Source organism: Lepisosteus oculatus, chromosome 5 (assembly GCF_040954835.1).
Source record: "Lepisosteus oculatus isolate fLepOcu1 chromosome 5, fLepOcu1.hap2, whole genome shotgun sequence".
NCBI classification, from domain to species: domain Eukaryota; kingdom Metazoa; phylum Chordata; class Actinopteri; order Semionotiformes; family Lepisosteidae; genus Lepisosteus; species Lepisosteus oculatus.
In genome coordinates this window covers 60,239,209-60,256,496 of record NC_090700.1, presented here as the reverse complement: position 1 = coordinate 60,256,496, position 17,288 = coordinate 60,239,209, and the positions used below count along the sequence as shown (strand labels likewise).

Below are 17,288 nucleotides of genomic sequence, written 5' to 3'. Positions count from 1 at the left end.
AGCAGTTCTCTGAGATTCCATATGATGGTGGAGCATTGAGTGTTTTGCTTCTTTTAAATCCAAATGGCAATCAGTCTGGCTTCTAGAAGCTTGTACAAACCTTCTGTGGCTTTAATGAAATTACAAGTGGGCTAAAAATCATTAAAGGATTAAATTTCCTCCATTCGTATTCAACATATTTACCTGGGAATTAATACATTTAAATTAGGTTTTTTAGCTAATGTATCATTGTTTTTACAGTTAGGCTATTGCTATTCAGAAGTCTTTGTGCCTGATCACATTTTATTTAGTAAATTATTTTGATCCTTGCATTTTCTTTGCTAAATCAGCTTTTAGTGCTTCAAGGGGGTGAATAGGTTTGGAGGCTACAATTAATTAACAAAAATGACATAGGGCAATAATAGAGTGTAACAGCTTTACCCTTTTACAACCTGGCCAGTTTTTCTGTTGCATGAGAGAGTGGTTATAGAACCACTTAGATACTAGTGGATTCTTGAAGGGCCAGAAACAGGGTGGCATCAGTGTTTTCAAATGATTTCGATTTCAGAAAGTACCCTTCTGAACAACTTCCTTTAATTATATTTAACCTTACATGTTGCAATGTTTTGTTTCTGTTTATTATTTCTTGTTCAGTAATTGGCATTTCAGTTTTTCAGCAAGACCTCTTAAGACCTGTTTGTTGCTTGTTGTACAAAATGAGTGATGACAACAGCATTGTGAAAGTCTCAGGCAGATGATGGGCGTATGCTGTCCAAGAATTCAATCTGATCGTTTAGAGCACTTTTAAAATGTGCTCCAGTTTTTGAGAGAGCTGCTCTTTGCTTCTAAAATGCTTTTATAAGTGCAAATGTAGACACAAAAATGAAAGAGTCATGAAAAGGGTTTCAAAACTGGGAGAGAGTGTTACCCTCCAAATAAATCTCAAAGAATCTTTTTGTTCATTTTGATTCGGCGCGCCACCCAAACCAGGCAGTGGTTCTGCATGGATGGTAAACTTGAGTTGGGAAAGAAAACAGCAGGATTTTTATTCGCCTAGCTGCTGACAGAGCGTGTAAATTCTGATGCCCTTTTATCTCAATGCCAGTGGAAAGTTGGAGTTTCGGTCCCACCTGTGTTTTGTCTGTGTAGTTTGGTGGTGTAAGGCTTCCAGATAACTGAGGTGTTCATTTGCTGCAGTGCGTCATGCTGCGAGAGGCATTTTTGCATGACCAGAGGTGTTATATATACATGTCATCCCACCAAACTGTGATGAGTAAATGTGACTCATGTGAGCTACTGCAGTTGAAGACTCGCACTGTAGTATAGTTATTGGATGCGAAGTTACACAAGGCTGGAATTCCCTGGATCAGTGTTATGTGGAATTCCTGTGTCAGGAATGCTTGAGCAGAAGAGAGCGATTAGACTACAAGAGGGATTAGTTGCACTGGAAAAAGAATATTGCATTCAGTGAGCTTCCTGTTAAAACAGCCACAAGTCTTTCTTTTCACAGTATGAGCATTTGAGCAGTCTGTTTTGATCATTGCTAATGTAGTTGTTCTTTAATTTTCTTATATCTCCACTGGCTATATAGAAGGCACAGCTATAAGATAAGCATGGGAACATTAGTCAGGGGAACTCACAGATACAGTATAAGAGCCTGTAGGTGGATTTCTAAAATTGCATGCTGAGTTGTGTAACTTTAGAGTCTGTTCCCCAAGGTGGCCAGCTTAAGGCATTGTGTTCAGTTTCTTCTACATCCTTTTTTGCTGATGGCTGTTTTCTAGCCCTACAGATGCTTTAGATCTGGTCCCAGCTGGCTCCTGATTAAACTCTGGTCGGTCCTGAGGGACACTGATGGCTAAGTATAGAAGAAGGCTGGTAGCTGGTGTCTTTATAATTGGGGGATTCTGGGTTTGGGGTTTAAGAGGTCCTATTGCATGTCTCATTGTTGAAATGACCTGCCATACATGCCAGCCTGCCCAAGTCATAGCTAAACCTTTAAAACCTTTCAATTATTAATGAGCCTCCCCTGGTAAAGTGCTGTTCCGTGTGGCATTTTGTTTTATGCTCTTCCTGAAGGCCGGTGCTGTGGACTGGGGCGTATTTATAGCATTTGATTTATAAACCTTCGCACTGACTTCACTTATTCCATCCAAAGTGCATCTGGGAGTTTCTGAGGGAAACGGCATGGTGTTGCTTTTTTGCTTTTCCAAGAGAAAGTGCCTGTTTGCAGTTGGATCGCCTTTGCTTGGGTCCCAGCGTTACTTGACCGCGGGACTGTGGGAAATAAGTCGGACAACCCCACAGTGTTTTGTTTGGATCTGGCCTTGGGCGTCGAGTTTGAAAACACAGCGGCCTGTGGACCAGTTTAAAAAGGTCGTCTCCCAGAGGCCAGGCCTAATGCGTTTTACTGTAATGCACATCTTTCTCTTTTTCTGAAGTGAAAAGTCCCCCTTTTTTTAAAGAGTAAAAGAATAGTTTAACATTAACTGCTGGAATGTTTCAGTGAGGATAATTGGGGGCACAATTTTTGCCTGAGTGTTAAAATGAGGCTGCCATAGACATTAATTGAAGTACATAACTCAGCCCCTGGCAATTTTCACATGCTGCTTTTCATTATTCAGCGTGGGTCTGCATCTCAGCACCTGTTTGAAGAAACGTGATCTCTCAGAGAATTCTTTTAGTGTGTGATCATTACTCACAGTCAGGAAGGACTCTTTAATGGAGAATATTCTCCGTGTGGAACAAAGCCTCCAGTGCCTAAAGTAGATCTCTGGCTGCAGTGTCTTGAATGTTCATTTTGTGTCATCTGATTAGAATGTGCTTACTCTTGACTATTCCTGCTCTTTGCTGTGAGTCTCCTGCTTCACACATGTACGTCTACAATTGATTAAGAAACAATAGCAATACGTGTCAAATAAAATCCGCACTGCCGTAGCTTTACAGCACTGGGAAGCTGCTAGAATTTGACGTGGCGCAAGATACTCCTGTGCAGCTCGGCTTGGGTTGTGTCTCTCCGTGTGGTGTGGTGATGGTCTGTATGGGGTGATGTGACCTCAGATGTCCTGTGGATACTGGCAGGGCAGGCTGTTATGTACAAATGTTAAATGTGTCATTTGAAAATGGGGGTAAGTAAGTTTCCGAGAGGATGGATGTTTTAAAAAGGGGCATAACGGAAGCGTTCAAAATGTGTTTCTGTTGTTTGTGTTTGTTAGGGGTCTTTAGACATGGTCAAGTGGTCCTGGACATCCATCGCCTTGTTTTACAAGGACATACAAGAACATATATTTCTATGGGACAAAATCTATGTCTTTTCACTATACAACACACTTTTTTCAGGAAATTAGAAAGGAAGGGTCATAGGGACCAGTTGCACTATATGGAATACAATGCAAATGGAAGATAAGATGGAAATTGTGACAGATGGCAAGGGGCCCCATTTGAAGTACAGGGAGAGGTTGAAGGTCCATCCAGTTTGTTTACTGGGCTGTGCAGTGCTCATTACAGCCGTTTTCTTTTTACACTCATCAAAGTAGAAATAACAGCGGAGAATCAAGCAGTATGCCATACCAATGTAGCACGATTTGAAATAACCAAGCAGCTGAGTTGCAGGAAGATTCTGATATAAACAGCTCGTTGTCCTTAGAGTGACAGAAACTCTTGAGAAAGGATTTAGCACTGGAACACTTCTGTGGAAATGCTAGTGGCCTTCTGAACAAGGCAGGTTGCAGAGAACCTGTTCCAGCTGCTGGCGGTCTGACAAGTTATACCTGTATTCAGGTGGCGGAGATCACCTGCTTTACTTTCCTCCCGTTGCTCTTAGGAGCCGCGCTGGAGCCTCGCTGTGTGTTTTCTGTACACATGCCTCTATCATTTAAGCTCAACAGCTTGTGCACATCACTCCTGTGCCTCAGCAACACAGGTCTGCTGCAGAAATGTGTTTCCCAGTTGGGGTGAGTTGTAAAGCAACACAGGAAATATGAAAAAAAAATAGTAGAGCTTGGTGGAAGTTCACAGTGACTCTACAAGCCTGCAATAGCTAAATAAACCAATCTGGTTTCCAGGTCCCCTTGCCATCTCAGTGATATGGTTCCACATGTTTGTATGCAGTATTACTTTTCATATGTTTACTTGAAAGCAACACTGCATTATTGTTGCTCACATCTTAGTTTCCTTGGGTCTTCGTCCCCCATGCTGCTTGCACACTTCGTCGCCTTCTGCCCCTCATGTGGGAGTGTTGAAAAGCGTGCATGCTTGTCTCGCTGGCATCTTGGCTCCTCATGGAGCTCCACCGTGCTCCGCCTGGCCTGGAGCTGATCATGGGGGGAAAAAGAAGGGAATCTGAAAAGGCCGGAGAACAGACCGGAGTAATGGTCTTTATCTTGTCCGAAAGGGATTCATTTTGCTTTGCCACTTCAAATCTGAGCTGGGGCCAGCTGGCGAAATGAACGCACTGCAGAAAACGGGTGGACTCTGTAGCCTTCAGCCTGGGCCAACCCGTCTTTGAAACGTAATAAGGTCAATAAAGTACAGTTGCACTGTCAGTACTCCTGTAATATTGAGTTGCAGAAACCTGCTGCACACTAGGGGATAATAAATAATGAATACGGGAAAATTCTTAGAGCAACTTGTTTTGATGTTTTTTTTCCTAGCACCTTGCTGTAATTGTATGTGAAAATCAGGGCTGCCTGGCTTCTCCTTCCATCTATCAGTATTCTAGACTCACACTTCTCTGTCCTGTTTATGTCTCTACATGGCTTCTGCTGAATTCTGGAGTTGCAGGATAAAAGATCGATCTGTGTAGTCTAACACAAATTCCTTCTGTATGACCCTCTGCTACAGCAAAGACTGGTGTAGGGCTTCGGAGGTTAAATGCTTCACTAGACAGGCTTCAATTCACATACAGAATGAGGTTCAGGGAATAGATTTCATATATCAACGTGATGTACCAACATCCTACTCTGTGGTGGGCGGAATGGCTTTAAAAAAGGAACTAAAACGTGAATACCTTTTTTGGCCCTGTGTGTTTTATTTTATTTATCGTGGCAAGGTTTTTAGAACGATTCCAAATCATGCTGCTTAACTGTTCTTGCTGTACAGACAGAAAGTGACAAACAAGCGTGTGGTGCTTACACTTTGTCTGTTAAAATAAGAGCCAGGTAGAAGCAAAGAAAAGGTTCCGTCCGAGATCCGTGAGGGGCCGGTGTCCCGCGCCGAATCAGCCCAATAACTGAACCACTTGCTTTCAGCACTTTTTGAAAACTAAAGTAATTTTAAAGTAACTCAACATACTATGAATATAAACGAGTGATTCAAATTAGGGATTGAGAATTTATCCTGGAGAGCCACAGGGTCATCAAGTAGATGTCCTTTAACCCTGCAAGGATCTGGGTCTTGAGTGCTAGAGCCCTGACCGGCTTAAATAGACATAAACAGCTGAGAAGTTCAATGACATTGATGAGCTAACAAGTTCCCTTTTCTTGTTCTGTCACCTTGCTGTCTTTCAGGTGTCGAGCTGTGAGCACTTCCCCTACTCGTGAGCCAATGTGGGCTCCTGCAGCGAGTGTCCCTGCTGCGTGCTGAAGAGAGGGCCCGCGGGGTGGGGTGGGGACAGGGTCCGGGGGCCGCCAGCCCTCTCCAATGAGTGTTCTGCGTGCCTGAGCTCCTGCCCCGGGCACAGGTTTGGTCTGCTTTCCGGCGCTCGGGACTATTCGGCAGCTGGCACTGGGTTGGCCGAGGGCACACCATGGATCACCCCAGCCGGGAGAAGGAGTCGGAGCGGCCGCAGAGGAGCAGCAAGGTGACGCAGGGGCGGAGCGGCCACAGTCGGCCCTCCAGCTCCACCGCCTCCTCCGGGGTGCTCATGGTGGGGCCCAACTTCCGCGTGGGCAAAAAGATCGGCTGTGGCAACTTCGGCGAGCTGAAGCTGGGTGAGTGCTGGCCCGCTGTGCTCCGAAAGGGTGGAAGGAGCAAGGTGTCAATGCATACGAGGCTGGTTCACGTCCTGCACTCGGTCTTCTTCCACTTCCTGATCCAAGAGCGAAACAGCCCTGACTCTCGGGAGCAAAGGAAAACTAAGATACGTTTCCCAGGCCGAAAGTCGATTTATTTTATTACATTTTTGATTGTTTAAGTACACGAGATTACAAATGTCATTTTAATAGATGCAAGGATCTCATCCAGCTTTCTCATGAAAGAAGAAGGGTATGGGCTTCAACAACGTGGCTGAGTGGTGTGTTTCATACTCCCACAGCCCTTTGGGTAAGGAAGTACCTGGATTTAGGTTTTAAAAGTACTTCCTCAGCTTAATCCATGTTTAATTCAAACAAACTGTTCCTATGCTTACAGCACTGCCAGGAGTTTATTGGGGTTTACTGCAATCCCAGTTGGACAGTAGTGTTTATAAGGATCTAGTACAGATTTATTCCATGCTGAAAAGAGCAGCCAGTTTTGGCTGTGTTTCTATTCACGGACACTGAAAAGTAAGAACTGCAACCCTGTTTGTATGACAGAAACCTAGCGTATTAATTTGTTAGCATGCTTCTCAGTTTTTCCACAGTTTGTGGCCTTTAGCTGGAAGCCATCAGTCCTTAATGCTTCAGCAGTATAGATCCGACAGCCTTTCAAATCACGTCAGGCAGCCTCTGGATTCAGACGTGGAAGTAAGGATCGATTTGCTCTGTAAATCATCTCTAGAAACGTGCAGTGAGCTGATCTTATTTCTTGGAGGAAAAAAAAATCATCTACCTCACTTTCTACAGCCTGTGAATGGAAGCACTTTCCTTCCGGCTGGTGTGTGCCCGGCTTGGCGTCTGCGTGGAGACGAGAAAAGAAAGAGAATTATAGATGGCTCTGCTGCCAGTGCACAGCACCGCAGCTGTATTTCAGTTGGGGAACTGATTAATTTATAAATCGCCAAAGTGAACCTGAGGTAATTTGTATGGTAATTCACAGCCCCAGAGATGAGAGGCTGCCAAATATTGGTCTACAGATGCACGGCACTTAATTTGCTGGAAAACGGAGTGCCTCTCTGAAATAGGATTTTGTGATGGAGAATCTGTTGTTTTTTGCTGTAATGAGTTTGCTGGTGTCGAAATGATGTTTTCTGGGGGGTTCGTTTTTAAAGCTGCAAGGATTGTGCTGGCCTTCGAGGATAAGGTCCTAAATGGAACAGATAGAGCAATTTCAATGACCAGGATCCCTGACTGACAAGGTCAAAAATATTGAGTATTTCTGGGTTTTATCCCTTGTTTCCCTGCCATGTGTCTTGTCTGGTCTAGCTTTATAATAGGGCATGGGGTGTCCTTCCTCACAAGCACACCTTGCCTCGCTCTGGGCACACACGTCCTCGTTGTGTTGAACGCCAGTGGTCCTCCTGCGAAGAGGTTAGCTGTCTGCTTGTGGCCCTCGCTCTCATTCTCCCATCACAATGCTTGAGAGGTTACAGGACAGATATCTTCAAACTCCCACTTCATCCTTCAGAATATGGTGCAGAGTAGTGCAAGACTGAAGATAGGAGTTGACAAAGCAAGCATTTTGTCTATAAGGGTGAACACCCTGTTTTGTGTGTGCAGAGAGAAATAGCCTACAGTTTTGTGTGGCCGTGTCAGGACCTAAGAACAGCCTGTGTAGCATAAATTGTGAGACATTGCTACTTTAAAAATGCACCAGGTGGGAAAATATAACAATAGAATGCTTTCTCTCTGTAGATTTATTTTATATTTTTATTCCATATTTGTTGGAGCTTCCACATAAAGGCTGAGACAGCCCACTGTGTTATGCTGACCTGAGTGAAGGGTTTTCTAGGTGAGTTCGTAAAGCGGTTGAAAACCCAAGATTGTCTCTTGTAAAAACACATGACTTTGATTCAGTAGTGTGGGCAATATGGTTCAGTCCCTGTTTCCGTTCGGCATGTTGTCCTTATCTGACACTGCTGTGCGCTCAAGCGCTGCTGGTGTCGAGAGCCACATTTTTTTAACCTGGAGGCTGCCTTTTTAGTTTTTTCCTCACAGGTTCATTGCCAGAACTGGAAGGCTGAATGCTAAAGAAAGCAAGAGCTTTCTGGGGCTGCTTTTCCAAACACACACAGGCTGGTAACACACCTCAAGAGTCCACGGATTCAGTACTGGGCGATGATTAAGCTGTCACCTTTATTAAAAACAATAGAGAGGTTCTGATTAGATTGGGAGGATGGAGTTCTTCATCCACAGCAGGCCTGGTACAATTTTCTGCGCAGGTTTATTTGACTGTTCGGAGTATGCCAAGCTTTTTAATTTTCAGTTGTACTGATTTGTGGGCTGATTCTCAGTTCTAAATTACTGCACAGTTGTGAATCTGATTAATAAACTCCGTTTTATACCAGCAGCAGCAGTGAGTAAACGTTGACCAATGGATGATTCTGTCATTTAGTGTAATCTGGCCTGGCAGCCATTGATTTTTTAAGACCATTTTGACATCAATTGAGGTTGAGGTAGAACTTGAGACTTGCATTGGATTAATTTGGCCTTGATGAGAATGTCCTCTTTTTGCATGTTTCCCACATCCCTGCCCCAGGTACATACAGAAAAAGTTTTTTTCTGTTAAAGACATGTACTTTATTACTATTGCCACTGAGAACTTGAGACTTGCTTGAACTTTCTGGGTACTGTGTCCCAGTGAGACTGAAAGATAGAGTCACACCAAGAGTTGTTTGATTCATGTCTCTTTTCTTTTCTAGGGAAAAATCTTTACACCAATGAATACGTAGCCATCAAATTGGTAAGTAGCAGCATTCTTAGACTTCTTTTAAGAATTCTGTGTTTTGCTTGCGTAAAACCTGCCCATTTTTGTTTTAATTCATTTTTTCTTAATTTAGCATCATGTTTCCATAACAGTGCCCTGGAACTTAACACTGCAAACTCCTAACTATTAGATCTTGGGTTTGATTCCAAGCACTTTCTGTGTGGAGTTTGCATGGTCTCCCAGGTGCTTAGTTTTTCCAGGTGCTTCAGTTTCCTCACACCTTTAACACGTGCTGACAAATTTGTCCTTGTGCGTGTGTTCATGTTTGGGTGTGCCCTGCGATGGCTTGGCCTCTCGTCCAGAGTGTAGGCCAGCCATGTGCAGCATGCTTCTGAGGTGATCTCCAAACTGCTTTAACACACAAAATACTCTTAAATAAAAGGCTGCATTTAGTCTGCCGTCAAAATCCACGTTTGTACAGGTGTCCCTGTAGTCCTTTAAATCATTCTTAGCAGTACCCCTAAAATACAGTGTAATGACTCTATTCACGGCTGGCTGGCTTTAAGTTTGCAAGAATCAGAATTGTTATTTGACAGGTATTGCATTTTGGTTTTACTGGCAAAGGGTGTGAAACATTTGCAGCTGTTTAGGTTCACTGACCTTAAAAATCCAACCTCGTCTATTTAATGGATTTGGGTTGCTTTTGGATTTTAATGAATTTTAGCTTGCTTACAACCTACAGTGTATCACTTTAGTATTACATGTTTAAATTTGCAGCTTGCGCAGTATTTTGCTCCTTTCCAACTTCTTTCATTTTGAAAGGGTTTGAGGTTCAAAGACCATGTTAAAGCAGCACAGATAGTGTCTGGATAATTGCATAGCTCAAAAGTGTAAAGAAAAAAAAGGCAGTTGTATCAGATGGGCTGTTTCTGGGGTAGAGTAGAGGAGGAGTTTATTGCCTTATGTACATGTACATTGGAATTCTTATTTGTACCGATCTCTTGGGACATACACAGTACAACAGACAACACCACACAATGTAGACAGTTAATTACAAACAGAATAAATAAAAATAACCAGTTACTATTTATGAGCCACAGAGTTGCTCATTTGATTTGACAAAGGATGGACAGTGTTTCCCAGAGCTCCAGTTTAATGGAAGCATCAGACAGTCAAGATAAGAGCAGCAGAGCAACGCCTTCCTGAGCAGGTCAGTCTGTTAACTGGCAGTGTGTGAGCTGACGTCTGGCCAGCGTCAGACCACACCGTGTGTGATCCAGTAGCGGAGACTCCCTATGACAAAATGCTGAGGTAGAGTCTGGATTGCCGCTCTTGAATCCTGCCTTAATTTCCAGTCCCTGTGTCTTATCTCATCTGGACAGTTTTTCGTCACTGCGGCTTTTTCGGTGTGCTCCATTAAGAACTCTTAACGGGGCGTGTCTTGTATGGGTTGCTCCCAAAACGGCAGGAGCTCGAGGGGCTGGGGTCTCGGTTCCAGATATTCAATTTCAGTTCCCACTTCAAACTGATGCCATGAATGTACAAAAAGGAATTGGAATTGAAAATCCGGAATTGATCCCATTCCTGGGAGCAACTCAGTGTAACTACGCAGGAACAGCCCATACAAGTGTACAGTAGTAGCTAATCCATCGCATCTACCAGTCAAGCTACTTGACTCATTGTTGGGATTTCCCTGTTATTAGCATGATTTGTTCCTCTCTGTACATCAAAAAAGTAAAAACCATAATTGTTGTACCACAAAAATAGAGATCTATCAGGATTAACAGTTACCTTAAAACCAATGGCTATAATTTTACTGGAAGATAGCCATAGAATTGCATTTCTGTTTTGAGAATGAAATTTGAGTAAAAAGAGCAGACCCCTGCAAAATGTTTAAATCTTTTGAACAGCAGTGTATGAGCTTTTTATTGAGTGACCTTAAATGGAGGATATTTTGAACCCCAATAATAATAAACTTTATTTTATATAGTGCCTTTAAAGGTGGCCCCTCAAAGAGAATGAGAACAACTACAATAAAAATAAAAAATGGACACAAGATAAACACAATGAGAATACAGATTGGAGACAGTAGATGGTTGTACTAAATATAGTAGGAGCAGAGGGGTAAAGAACAGAACCAGTTAAATAAAGGCCCTTCTGAAGAAGAGGGTTTTGAATCCAGATTTGAAGGAGTTTAGAGAAGGTGACTCTCTGATATCCTTGGGGATAGAGTTTCAGAGCTTTGGGGCTTAACAGGAGAAGGTCCTGTCACCCATAGAGTGTAGATGGGCTTGGGGGACAGACAGGAGACCAGAATTAGAAGAGTGAAGGTTGATGTGAAATCTAATGATATAAAATTCTATGTGAGGCTCTCCATAATAACAAAGGAGACTTTATAAAAGGACTGAAATGCTTCTAACAGCATTACATTTCTTATGATATACTTAATTGCTCCTTTTTACAGTAAAGTCGCTTCCCAGTATCACCAAAGCACTAAAAAAGCTTTCGCCGTTGTTTTTAAAAACATTAATTTCTATTCGTATGTGGTATACTTTCACATTTTGCAAACACATGTTTCGAAGACAAACAGACCATCACTAAAGCAGAAAACCCTGTAATACTTGTCCTACTTTGCAACCTGTATAGTAAGCTCTGCAGAAAGCAGTACCTGTGGGTATGTAAGGGTAGCTGTGCGTTTGTGTTTGAAAAGCATCAGCAACACACTGACAAGATAGACTATAGGAAGTGCTGAAGCCTGGGTGCGTATCGCTGAGGTACCAGGCATAGATGTAAAGAATAGACTTATCACTGTGCCAGGCAATGGTCCTTTGATGTACCAGTTGCTAGGTAAGGTCTCGTTGCACGTTGAGATCAAATTTGCCATAAATCCCAGTTTAAAACCTGCTGGATTGTAGCTCTCCATGACCAGGGAGGCAACACCTGTTCTGGGAGGTGACAGTTTTATTTGCACAGCATTTCAGCAGGTAAAGTAAAAAAAAAAACTCACAATGTTCATATTTGTCGTTTCACAAGTGCTGGATCAACCTTTTTTACCACAATAGGGACAATTGCTTCAGATCCTTCCCTGAAGCAGAATGCTTGGAATGCTCCCCTACCTCATCCCCCCCCACGCTGAGCTAGCAGAGAGGGATTAGAAAACCAGAAATGGGATTCGCTTCCCACTTAGCAGTTTCGCGTTCTTGATGTGATTGTAGTAGTTTGCCTGAGGGGCCACAGTCAAAAGCTCAGACCTCCCTCTGGAGGTGCCCTGAACTCCTGAGCCTTTCGAAACACAAGAAGGAAAATTGCCAGAATGAAAATTGGACTATTTCTTTTAGGAGTTACTCTAATAAGTAAACATCAGTGTGTAACAGCTGCCTAGGAATTTGGAAGTCGAAGGTGGACTGGTTTTTATTTTTTTATTTTTCCAGGAACCAATCAAGTCCAGAGCACCACAGCTACATTTGGAATACAGGTTCTACAAACAGCTGGGAAGTACAGGTGAGAGCTCATCGGCCTTCTTGTTTCACCTAGCCTTTCTCTCTGAAATGTGACATGCGAGCACAGCGGTTCTGAGGTCCACCGGCAATGTGAGGGGAATTTGATTTCACAGCCACCTGAAAGACTTTCACCAACACCTGCGCCATGTGATTGGAATCATCCCAAACCGACCCCGCAGGGGGAATTAAACTGGGCCTCGCAATCAGTGCTGTTTGTGTGACTGTCGCGGTCCCGCGCGGGCTCGTGCCCTCGCCGGTCCGTCCGGCAGCACCTGGCCGCGACCCCGGGTCTCCGGCGTACCGCCACAGGGAGCCAGCCGAGTGAGCTAAAGGAGACCTCCCCCAGCCCGGGCGGCTGACGTCACCGTGCCCACATCAGCTCCGCTACACTTGCCAGGAGAAAAAGATGAGCTACCCTGCTTTGACTCATAAGAACGGAAGGCTAAGCCCGTTTGGTCTTTGGCAGTTCCTTGATCCGAGTCTCTCATCTAACCGTTTCTTCAGAGACACCAGGGTATTAATGTCAGCAGCACGACTGGGTCGCTTGGTACACATTCCCACCACTGTTTTGGTAAAGAAGTGCTTCCTGTGCTTGGTTTTTCTATGCACTGCCCTGTAGTTTCCAGTCGTGCCCCCTGATTTGTTGTTCCCTGTTCATTTTGAAGAAGTCCAATGGGTTGACATTCCCAGTGCCTTTGACAATTATGATTACTACTTGTCTCAGGTTCCCAATTCTTCTTTAATTCAGCTTCTTCAATTCAAAAACATTGTGCTCTTGGTATCCCAGCTGTCTGCGCAGTATCCTGTGATTCCATTGTTTTAAGTTTGACTTCATAAAGTTCTGTTTTTCTTTTGTTTTGTATGGGTGAGTTGAAGACTCACTTGCTTTTTTCACTTGTGAGTGTCCACTGGGATTTCTGTGTTCAACAGACAACAGAGAGATTAATGCAAAACTGAGATAATAGCGTTTCTTTCCTGAATTTCTACATTGCGTGGGACTAAATATTTTTTGAATGAGGCCCTGTGGGTTTTTGCTGTGATTTTGCCCCATATTTTGTGATTGAACGCTTGAAGTTGACAGGATGTTTGTGCTGTTGTTCATTAAATACACTTTCTAATTCTCTCAAAGGACCATAAATTATCATTTTATGCTGAGAATGTTAAGCACATACTGCTCTTAAATTAGAAGGAAGCATTTGTAAAGCTGTTGGTGTGCTTGTGTGTTGTAAAACATACCGATTGTAGTATGGAAAATGAAAAAATAAGGAACAGTGAATTTGCCATGATATAGATGTATCTCTATTTCCTTTTTTCATCTCTCCACAGTCCTTTTAAGTCTTGGTTGCAATTAAACGATTCAAAACACGAGTTTTTAATATTAATGTCAGTGTATGTGGTGAGCAAAGAGATCATTTATACCTGTTATGAACATGTCTTTCCTGTTCCTCTTTCGAGCCTTAAATACAATGTTTCGTATTTTTATCTTATAATGTCTACTGACATGTTTGTGATCAGCACAACTGGAGGAAACCAGAACCCATTTAATCTAATTTGTTTCTTTCGGCTCCCCCAAGATAGTTAAATAAATATCTGTAGGCATAAATATTTTGTATTCAAAAATGCCATAGTAGAAGCCAAGAGAAATTCATTACATGTGACTGCATTTAATCTTTCAAAGCCCTGCAATGGGATGTGCCAAGCACGATTTCAGATCAAGTGGCCTATTGCACAGCTCTGAAGACACTGGGCCCAACAAGGGGTGTTGTTAGGGTGGATGTGGCTCAGGGGGAGTTTGATGGCTCTGAGGCACGGTGGTTTTATTCTGGTGTTTGGAGCTGGCAGAACTCTGTCTGTTTCTATGTCCAAAATGCTCAAAATATGGTATGGCAAGGAAAACTGCTTTTACTAGAACTGGATAGCGGTTTGGTTTTAGTGGGATGGAAGTCGTGGCATGGTGGCATGCCGGTTAGTGCTCCTGTCTCACAGCTCTGTGGTCCTGGGTTTGATTCCGGACTTTTTTATGGAGTTTGCATGGATTTTCTCCAGCTGCATCATATTTGTTCATCTTCCAAATACACGCTGGCTAGGGTATTGAGTGTGGAAGTTGTCGCTGTGCTTTACCATGGATTGTGGATTGCTCTCCCGTCCAGGACGGACTATGGATTGCAGTGACCCCCACCAGGAACAGACAGGTTGCTGGGTGGAAGATGAAGGATGGATAGAGTCTGCCAAATGTGCCACCAAGCCGAAGCTGCATTAGAGTCTCACTTGCCCTCTGTAACGAGTGATTAGTTCAACAGAGGATGAGTGTCGCGTAGTGTATTTTCAAGTGAAAAGCCCCTTTGAGTTTTCAGCTGCAGAATAGACACTGCAGGCTCCATGTAAATTTCAACTGAACTTGTAATTATGCCAAGATTATGAAAATATGCCTGGTTTTTATTATATGTTGTATAGCATGGCTTTTTTTTCTTGAGAAACAGTAACAGGATACTTGCAATGGGGTGAGGTAACAGGATAATGTAGATCCATGGTCTGGCTGCCTTGCAGACCCCTTAGCGGTTTATTTCACAGATATAAACTCCTTTCCCTTTCTCACTCCGATACAATTTGTTTGCACTGTTCCCAGTAACACTGTGAACATGGGAAAGATGCAAATACTAGCTGGCATTGTCGCCGGACAACAGTCTGAAATAGTGATTTTTGTTTCCTGTGATTCTGCTGCCATATAGATGAGACACCTGTTTGATCTTGGAGATGCTGCCAGTTGTATTTCCTCTGTGGAGGATTATGTTGAAAGGACGCTGCTGTAATTCTCCTCTTTAATTCGACCGAGCTACAGACGTTCCCAGGGTCTGATCTGGCCCTTTTGCGGTTTACATTGTGGAAAGGGTTTTCATGAAATTCCAAAAAAATACCTTCTAACGGTGGTAGGGCAGGTGTTTCTGGGGGCTGTCGACACAGGGATAAAAGTCCCTGGAACATCCTTTTCTGTCCTCAGGTTGACACAGAAGCTCTGCCGATTTGCATTGCAGAAATCAGATGAGCTGTCCCTTGGCTGCTGGGAATAGCTTGTAACTCGCCCACATAAAGGCAGCATCATAAAGTGTCTGGATGGGCGGTTTCGGAATTGCGTAATTGGGTATAAAAGGGCTGGAATAATTCTATATTCTACTTTTGGAAAGAAATAGGGATATCACAAGCTTGAAAAGGTCAGACCTCATCAAACACTATTCTGAATCTTTAAGTGGACTTATTTAGATGTGTTTCCAGTAAATATCTGCTTCAGACCCAGGACTGACACTGGGACCAGACAGGAGAAGCGGAATTGGACGATCTAAATCAATCACCAATTAGATGCCCTTTTTTCCCCACATAGAGAGTGGTAGAGGTGGGATTCTATGCTCAGGCAACCAGTTTAAAGCCACCCTCCATTAGGAGTGCTTTTATTTAAAACAAATTTATGGATCCTTAATTGAATGTTCTCTTTAGTCAACTCTTATTTTCAAAGCAGAAAACAAAAACTGGTATTTCTTATATTGTTTTATATTTCCCTATTTATTACCTTTGCTTTCTAAATGTCAAAGCCTGTTCCTGATTTCAACTAGAACCAAATGTAAAATGATAAAATTAGTCATCAGTGAGCATCACATACTACCTTTTATGGCAAAAAAGTAATGATTGGTGCAGAGTTAGTACACCACTTTTCGTTGGCCCACTGTCTATGTTGTTTTTACCACGGTAAAGGGATTGTTGACCCATATAAAACACGGAGAATTCAAATGTATACACAAGTGGTTGTATAGTGTGTCTAGGATTATGAATCCCCTGTGAAGCAGGCCTGGAAAACAAATTTGAAAAATGATCTCGTGACTTCTCAGTGAGGTGTATTCAGCATGTGTATGGTCTCCATTACATTTATACATTTGATTTTTCAGAATTCTTTTCCCCACCCTTTTTTAATATTAAACCTCCTGCCTTTTTGGGTAATGGTTTGCCAGAATTAACACAAGTGAAACAAGTGTAAAAACTCACCTTCTTTTAACTGTTTTTCCACTGCCTCGTATGGCCCATAGGATCCCCATTTTTTTTCTCATGTGTTCCTTTATTTAAATAGATAAGTGAAAAGATAACAAATTCTCATTTGACCTTTAGAGTTCTTATTTATATAGCTGAGCATCTACTGGAGCTGTTCTAGAGTATCTACGCCCCACTGTGATGATTTCACAACAGTTTTCAGTAAATAATGGATTATTTGTGACCACATTGCCATAAATTGTGACTGCATTTTTTAATTGTGTGCAATATTGCAATATTAAATTCAGGGCCTTTGAGAAGGAATAGTTAACTGTTTTGTGGAGTGGTGCACTGACTGTTTGGCACGAACATAGATGTCCCCTATAGGTTTTCTTTACAGTTGGACAAAAGGCTTGTCAGGATGAGGAGATCTCAGGGAAGCGAGCACCAGAGGAACGCCCAAGCTGGCTGCTGCTCCTCTTCTATCTGAGCGGAAACTGATCAATTATTTAGAGGCCTGGGCCGCCTTCACCAGCAGCAACCTGCTTCCCATTCCAGATGAAGTAAACTGATCCCATTCCAGAGTGCATGTCTCCCAGCCCTGTGGGATCCTGAGGTTCACTGTGACTCAGCCTCTCTGGTGCGAGGCTGCTTCTTCACAGCGGCTGGGCCAGACTCCGGATTCGGGATAGCGTCATTCTGCCTTCGACGTTAGTGAAGGATAAGATTAGGGATGTACTTGAGGCAAGTGATCAGATCCGTTCAATCTTCACGCTCAGCCTTAAGACCAGGAACAAAGGGAAGGCCTGAGGGGAGGAATCCCCTTATCTAGTTTGACACCACACTGTTACTGCAGGATAATGCAGAGGTATACACAAAGGGGGAGCTTTTCTTCATGATGTAAAATCTGCACTGTAACTCAATGAGGTAGCCAGGTACAGTGCTGTGAAGTATAACTAAAAAGCCTGTCACTGTGATTAATCATCTGCCATTAAAACGGTTAAAACTCTGCATTTGAGTGCATGTTCAGGATTCCTGTTGAGTACGGGTATCAGATGGCACCCGGGAATCGAT

General features: G+C 43.0%; 1 protein-coding gene across 4 annotated transcripts in view; it reads left to right on the top strand.

The window, feature by feature from the left end:
* Positions 1–17,288, top strand: part of csnk1g1 (casein kinase 1, gamma 1) — a 65,111-nt gene that overhangs the window by 11,703 nt on the left and 36,120 nt on the right. For all 4 annotated transcript variants that reach the window (XM_006628933.3, XM_015343642.2, XM_015343641.2 and 1 more), the window contains exons 2-4: positions 5,487–5,909; positions 8,696–8,736; positions 12,132–12,201. In XM_006628933.3, coding sequence (XP_006628996.1) covers positions 5,726–5,909; positions 8,696–8,736; positions 12,132–12,201 — 295 coding nt within the window. In that variant the 5' untranslated portion in view covers positions 5,487–5,725. The remainder of the gene's footprint in view (positions 1–5,486; positions 5,910–8,695; positions 8,737–12,131; positions 12,202–17,288) is intronic.